Genomic DNA, 7,588 nt, shown 5'->3' with positions numbered 1-7,588 from the left:
CGGGCGGCGGCCGCGCTTCCCCCGGGGAGGCAGAAGCCGGCGGTGCGGGGAGGGTGTGATGTGACCCGAGGCTTTCTGCTTCGGCCCCCGGGGTGGCTCCCGAAAAGGCCGCTTGGTTTCCAGGTGGGTGTATGCGAGGCTAAGGGTTGGCTGGAGCGATCGTCCCTTGCTCTGGTTCCCAGTGAACGTCCCTCTGGAAAAGAGGAGCTGAATAAAGCGATCGGCAAGCTCTTGAGTCTTCAGGGCCTCGTGTGAAATAAGACTGTACGTGTGAAATAAGACTGACCCGGTCTTCTCTGAACAATCGTATTTAATCAAAAAAGCCCAGAAACCAAATCGTTAGTATACTCTATTTATAGGAATGCAAGGACAGAAGATGCACAGTTTGAAGCTACATCTGTAGATGATCATATATACTGCAGTATAGTAATAACAACATGGGACAGCAAGTAATCACCTCACAACAGTACACATGAGTGATTAGACTTACAAAGGAAATATTTACAAACTTACCTTTACAAAACAACATTGTGTGCATACAAAATGAAATCTGCAATAAAACTGAAGGTACATTTAAGGCAGACCAGCAATACACTGAAATAATTAAGGCTGTGGAATTACTTTGCACCTTGAAAATGCTGAGCTGTTAGCAATACTGTTTCTTTTTTCCTCCTTCAGTTGATTGTTGAAAAGACTGAAAAGCATCAATATATTCCAACTGTTTGCTCTTATCTCAGAAAATAAGTCTGAGATTTAAGGGGGTTTTGCACTTTCTATTGCATTTGCCTTCCAAAAGTTATCAGCAAATTGACCTCAGTGGCAGAGCAACGCTGAACAGTTTGGTAGAAAGAGAAGTAAAAGCACCAGCATCAGAAGTTGGACATGAAGGTGATATATGGCTTGAGTAGAGAAGATGTTGGTTTTTCACTAGCTTCATAATAAAGACTACAGTTACAGCGAATATTCAGCATCCTTACGCTATGCTAACACTCACCACTATACAGATCCCAGAACGAGAATTCATCACTTGATGGCAGTGTGCAGCCAGCCTAGTAAAATGGGATTTTATTTTGTTTCCTTGGGAAAGCACCATTTTGTGATGGGACATGAAAGAATGAGCTGGAAAATAAATCCAAGCCCTGTGTTACAGGTGAATCTACCTCAGCAGTGAAAGGAACAGAAACAAAACCAGGTGGTTAGCCCCTGCGCACTTTAATTATCCGTTAGACCTTTGTATATACAGACTAGCCTTTGCATCTGTCTCTGAAGTTTATGTTATCCCAGGTCACTTGATGTAGTCCCCTCATAGCAAGGGTATTAAAGTATGGTTATATATAGTCAGCTCATAATGTGCAGTTCTGCATTTAGCCTTTATTCACGGTATTCGTAACAAAGGCCTAATAGCATTGTCAGAAATGCTAATGAACTCCACTGAAGCCACAGACTTGTACAAGTCAGCTGAGGGCACAGACTTTGTCTCAGCACTAACTTAGCTTAAAAGTGAAATGCTTTTAAAGATAAATTTCACTGAAAAAAATATTAAAAAGGCAGTAAGGCTAAACAAGGCTTCTTGGTAGAAGTAGGAAGAGAGAAATTTTATAAATTTTAAAGCCTGGACTGTTTTAAAATATTAAAGTCTAAAACCCTGGACTGGATGCGCGTCATCCCTGTAGTAATGTGCGTAGTGGGTTTGGCAGCTTGGTGGAGATGTGGGGATCACCCACGGGGCAGTAAGTGCTTCAGATGGCTGGTGGGGGCTGACGCTGTGACATGGGCAATTGGATTTCCCATTCGAAGGCTAAGAGTGAAACAGCCCAGCCTGGCTGCTCCAAGCAGAGTGGAGAGAGAGAGAGGCGAGTTAGTTTTTTGTTGCCACGTGCGTTCATTAAATGTAGCTATCTTAAATAATGAGTACCATATGTCACTGTGCCCCATGGGCTCTGTTTCACTGGGGCCCTTGCTGCTGTCTTCCTGCAGGCCTGTCACCCAGCCCAGCGCCGGGAAACACTGTGAGCAAGTCTACTTTGATGTCAGTGCAGGATAAGAGCACCGTGAGGGCTTCTGGAGGCGGTGGCTGTCTGCGTAGTGCCAGTCTGCACCGAGCTTGTGGTGCTCTGTTGCTAGTCTTACTGTTGGTCATTCTAGCTGGTCTGAAGCTGCCACAGAGGCTAGAGAGTGCAGCTACCATCATGCCTTCACTTGGCCATCTTGGGAATACCCTGAGTGGTCAAGCTGCAGGTGGAAATCTTCCCTGCTCTCTGGGGAGCTTGTAAAGGCCTAACGGAGCTTTATGAGAAACGGTGAGTTCCCCATGTTTGTTACAGGCAATATTTCATGCAAAAAAAAAATCCAGTAGTGGAGAATGCTGCAAAGGGGGTTGGCTGTGGTGCTTCTCACCGAGTGGGCTCACTCCAGGCCTACTTACTGAGGTTCTGTAATCTCTTTACAACAGAGTTACAGTTTACAACAGAGTTACAGGACCTGGTGGATCTGCAGAGAGGCCACAGGTTGGCTGAAAAAGACCTTGAGAGAGCAAGGCCCAAATGCTTTCTCTGTATTTATCATATGGCAGCATTTCATATCAACTTGATATTATTCAAGCAACAGAAATCTTTGAGATAAAATGCAAGAATGCTGATAATCACAAATGTATCTGGCAGCACTAGCAGGGTCAAATTTTCCTGAATGCACTGTAAGAAAAGCAGTGCCCAGGAAGAGGAGTTCTCTAACATGAATATGGAAAAAGCAGAACCATAAAGGAAAGCAACCCCATAACATTCAAAATCTTCAGAATTCAGCACCTCCAGCTCTCCCTTGACGAGGAATCCCTTTTTTGAATCTAAGCACCAACACCTTAACATGTATCCTCTTTTGGCCTTTTGGGGTTTTTTTTTCTCTGTTATTTGATAGCAATGAGTGGCTTAAATATTCCCTTAAACAACCCAGCTTTTTCCCCCTGTGCATCCAAAGTCTCTGCTGTTGCAGTTTGAGATGCAAATGCAGGAGGTAGGAAAATAAAATGCTAAATAACTCCAGATTTCATGTGATACATGAGAATTTGTTTGTATTAATGCCAAGCAGAAAGCCTGTGGCTTAAACTGTACCCACAGGCCTAATAAAAGCTGTGGGTTTTATAAGCCACACTTCCATAAACATTTTTTTAAGGGCAGCACAATCACAGCACAAAGAGCCAGCTTTGACAAATAGGAGGAAGTACAAACAGTCTCCTGTAGCGAGAAAGTACCTGAGGCTGGTGCTAATTAAAGACGCCCCTTGATGACTGCTGTCTGAAGAAGTTTCAGTTCCTAAGAAATCACATACTTTGCACTCTTGCTTAGGACCAGCATCTGGTCTTTGTCTAAGAGGTGCTGCTGGATTGCTTAGAAAATTAGCTGCTGCACTCCAGACAGGAACTGAGATACGTTCTAGCTGATCCAGAAGGTTTAGCCTCCTGTGAACTCTGTCTCTTTCAAGCCTTTCCACAACTTCCCCCTGTATTAGATGTCTTTCCACCAGCCACACAGCCTCATACACTGATTCTCACTCTGCTCAGGCACCCAGGCTCACCCTTCTGACTGTGAGTCCCCAACCTCAAGGTCTGTCCTTTATTGCATGCACGCGGTGCTGGATGTTGGGGTTTTTTTGCTGTGCCTCCTTTCTTCTCCACTAGGAAAATACTGACCACTCCAGCATACTGATAGAGCAAGCACAAAGAGAAGGGCCAGATCTCCTACCTGCCATGAAACTGAGCTTGGAGGTGGATCAAAAAAAGGGGCTAGCAGAGCCCTGAGAATTTAACAGTACTTGCAGAGTATCTCCACCACCTGCTGGCAAAGACAGCTTTTGCTCCTGCAGATATGTCGCAGGCTCACAGTGCAGTTACTTAGATGGTAAATTAAATTTGGCTCTTGCCCTTACAAGAGAGACTATACTGAGCACACGTGGTCAGATCAAGCCCTTTTCCTTAGGAAAACCTTTGGTAACAACTGACATTTCCCATTACAGGCATGGCAATGGCACTCAGCACCGAGACAAAGTTCTCGCATACCAGGGGAAAAAAAAAAATCTCTTTGACCATCACCCTATAAGGCTGTAGAGTTTTATGGTGCAGCAGCAGGATGGGGAAGTCCCAGCTCGGGAGGTGTTTCCCCTCCTAGTCCCACTGCTAGAGAGGAAGATTTGGCCAGCCTACGAACTGCTGATTTGTCCCTGCAGACTCCCTGCGTTGGTTATACTTAAGGCTGGCTCCATCACTGTAACATCAATATGATGATGTTGCAACTTGGCTTGCAAGAGAGAAATGTTTTAATTGTGAATATTTTTTATTTTATTACAAATTAGGCTTTGGACATAAAAATATCCTCATGAATGCTTTGGTGATGAGGTGCTAACAGCGGCTGAGAGATATTTACAAGTTTGGAAATGAAACAAATGACATACTTTAAACACTGAAAACGATTTTCAAGCTGTAAGCACAAGGATGAACTCACCACTCCTACTGCACTCTGAAAGGCTTAGATGGACTTTGGGCCAAGCAATTCTGAAGCTAGAAATGGAACAGGATCCTATATATATATATATATATATTTATATATATGATACAATATATGTATTCTGAAAACCTGTGATAGAAAAAATTGTCTTCATCATCATCATCATCTAGTTTACAGATACTGCAAAAATTGGACACAGCCTTTTCTCAATGCACAGGTTTTGCAAAAGATTTCTGTACAGTGTGTATAAAATGCTTCTAAAAAACCCATCATAGTCCCATTGTGCTTAGTCAAAACCAGCTGTATGCTCCAATGAATTCACTGCCTTAATCGTAGCTCCAAAAGGTACTGCATGTTGACTTGACACAGCCGAAAGCCCAAGGATTAATGGGGGATTTTGGTCTGAGCACTACCATGCAACAAGAGTGTATCTAAGCCACGCCACCACAGAAGCTGATCCAGCAGTGACTGTGGCCTGATCTTGCATGTCCTATGCAGGCAAAAGTCCCCACTGAAATCACGGCAGACTTGGACATACGGGGTGTGCAAAATCTGTCTGTTAACCTGGAGCAGGCTTGCAATGACTTCAGCAAAACCTGACTTCAGTCCAGTTCTGCAGTACATGCTAAGGTCAGCCTAGTCTCACTCCCCACCACTATCCTACTCCTAATCTCTCGTACATTTTGAAATCAGTTCAGCAAGATCAAGACGATTTCTTATAAGGCTGCCTCACAAAGATTAAGGCAACTGCAATTTTGGCTCTTGTTTCCAGTTGGTGTTTGCTTCCCACAGTCCTTTTTTGGCGGCGGATGCAACAATACCACGTGTCCCAAGAGGTGCCTGTGGGTCCCAAGGGGAGGGAGCGGGTACCCGCCACCGTTCCCCACTTTGCTTTGGTCCTGAGGAACTGGGCAGGTACTGCCACCTCTGCAATGATTTGTACCCTGCAGTTAGGGAAGCCACGTGAAATGCAAACGCCGAATGCGGGACTATGTACAGACAGATCTGCTTTGCGCCTGCTTGCTCCCTGCACCTCGCCTCAGGACCAGCAGTGTAGGACCCCAGGGATGGAGGCATTACGTGCCTGGGTTTAGCCTGTTCATCAGGAAACTCTTGACGCTGGGGACCGGGTGCACGTCATACTGGTGCCTGCGGCGCTCGATGAAGGAAGCCAAGCGGGAGGTATCCAGTGGGATCTTGGAATAGCTGCCATTGTGCGGTTGGAGCCACGGATGCTGTAAACAAGTGGCTGCTGTTGGCCTTCTCCTGAACTCTTCCTGGAGAATAACGTTGATGAAATCCCTGGCAGCGTGACTCACATCGGAGAAGTACTCAGGTGGGAAGCTGAAATCTACTCTGCACACATTGATACAAGTCTCCTCTTTGCTTTCATCCAGGAACGGAGAGACGCCACTTAACATGACGTAGGTGAGGACCCCAATGCTCCAGATATCCGTGCTCAGGGAGACAGGAAGGCCTTGGATAACTTCAGGAGCAGCAAACTCCGGGTTTCCGAGGAGGTGGTGGATGTGGTAATGACCTGTGATCTGAACTGCATCTTCCAAATCAATGATCTTGACACGAGGTACTGGGATTCTTAAATCAATGAGTAGATTTTCTGGCTGTTGAAAAGATAATAACAAAAACTTAACTATATTATATTTTTGCAAATAAAATGTGTAGATTTCATTTAGGTTTAATAGCCAATCAAAACTCGCATTTAATCACATGTGCGGGGTACAGATCAGGAGAGTGAATGACAAGGAACCGGCTCAGCTGCTGTTTACACTGCTGTAAATTCAGATCAACGCTGAAGTTGCAATGACAACATCCTCTTTTGCATTAGGGCAACACACTGGGATTTTGCACTTTGTCCCAAATACTCAGTTTATTTTCCCAAATTAATCTCTACAGATTAAGAGCACTGACAGATTTTTAGATTTTCATAAGACTTGTGTATCTCTGACCAGTTTATTTAGATTCCATTTGTTTACATGACAACTGGCTACATAAATGTGCATAACTTGTAGCAGAAATGTTCTTCATGAAGTGAATGCTCAACTTTGCTCCCGCTACCACTTCTCCTGGGAGGACTCTGGTGCGTGCCATTACTGTTGCTGTCAGTTGACATGGATGGAGCTGCCAGAGTTCCTTTATAAACACCAGCACACAGTCATGCCTTCCAAGCCAGAGTGCAGATATATTTCATCCCAGTTGTTTTTCCCTCTGTTTTACCAACTCTTTCAGTATTTAAGATCTCTCTTTCTCTCAGTTGAAGATGCTGAGCATTGCCTACACGCTCTGCTCTGGGGACTTAACATGGATTTTGCTTCCTTTGTTGGCTCTGAGGTGGTTTCTGAGTTTACTACCTGTACCCTCTCTAGACTCACTTTTCTGTCCTATAGCCTCTCATCCTCATGCATATTTTACTGCTGCCTCATGGCTATATATATAAAGCAAAGTTCACTACAGTGCTGTTCAAATCTCTCCGCTCTTCTCTTGTGCAGTCTGCATCAACAAAATCAACACGTTCATGAGCAGGATCATGGGACAAGACAGTCCACGGCTAGGCCTGCTGTCACTACCCATGCATGTCCTGCTTCCCACTTAGCAACAGAAAGTACTTTATTTAGCATCCCTCATTCAGGAGAACTGTAAATAGGTCACAGAAAATTGGCTTCCCACCTTGTTTCTGGGAAGTATGTTATGATCGAATAGAGAATTCAGTGCAGTTTCTTACTTCCAAGTGATACCTACTTTTTGACAGGTCCTATAAATACAGCAGAAAATACAAACTATCTTACTGAAAGAAACCAGGATGATTTAGCCTTTTGGGACTAATGCTTACATAAGTTATTGTACAAAAGGAATCTTTTTTTTTGTTGTAGTGGTAGTAGGCAGCAGAAGAATGAAAGCATCACTTCATCTGGCACGCCGGGGGGTTGGAGAATTGAGAAGAGACCTCCTTGGAGCTGCATTGTCCACTATGCAAGAAAGTTAAATTCATCTCTCATTCTCCATTTTTAATTGACATTTAAGTCTAAAAAAAATATCATAGATTATCTGATATCACTGGCAACCATCATCAGTGTTGC

General features: G+C 44.2%; 1 protein-coding gene across 7 annotated transcripts in view; it reads right to left on the bottom strand.

Annotated features, from left to right (window-relative positions):
* Positions 1-292: 292 nt before the first annotated feature.
* KALRN (kalirin RhoGEF kinase) overlaps positions 293-7,588 on the bottom strand; it is a 529,910-nt gene continuing 522,614 nt past the window's right edge. For all 7 annotated transcript variants that reach the window (XM_049810120.1, XM_049810110.1, XM_049810147.1 and 4 more), the window contains one exon: positions 293-6,115. In XM_049810120.1, coding sequence (XP_049666077.1) covers positions 5,570-6,115 — 546 coding nt within the window. In that variant the 3' untranslated portion in view covers positions 293-5,569. The remainder of the gene's footprint in view (positions 6,116-7,588) is intronic.

Source organism: Accipiter gentilis, chromosome 1, assembly GCF_929443795.1.
Source record: "Accipiter gentilis chromosome 1, bAccGen1.1, whole genome shotgun sequence".
Lineage (NCBI taxonomy): Eukaryota > Metazoa > Chordata > Aves > Accipitriformes > Accipitridae > Astur > Astur gentilis.
This window is presented reverse-complemented; position numbering and strand designations above follow the sequence as displayed.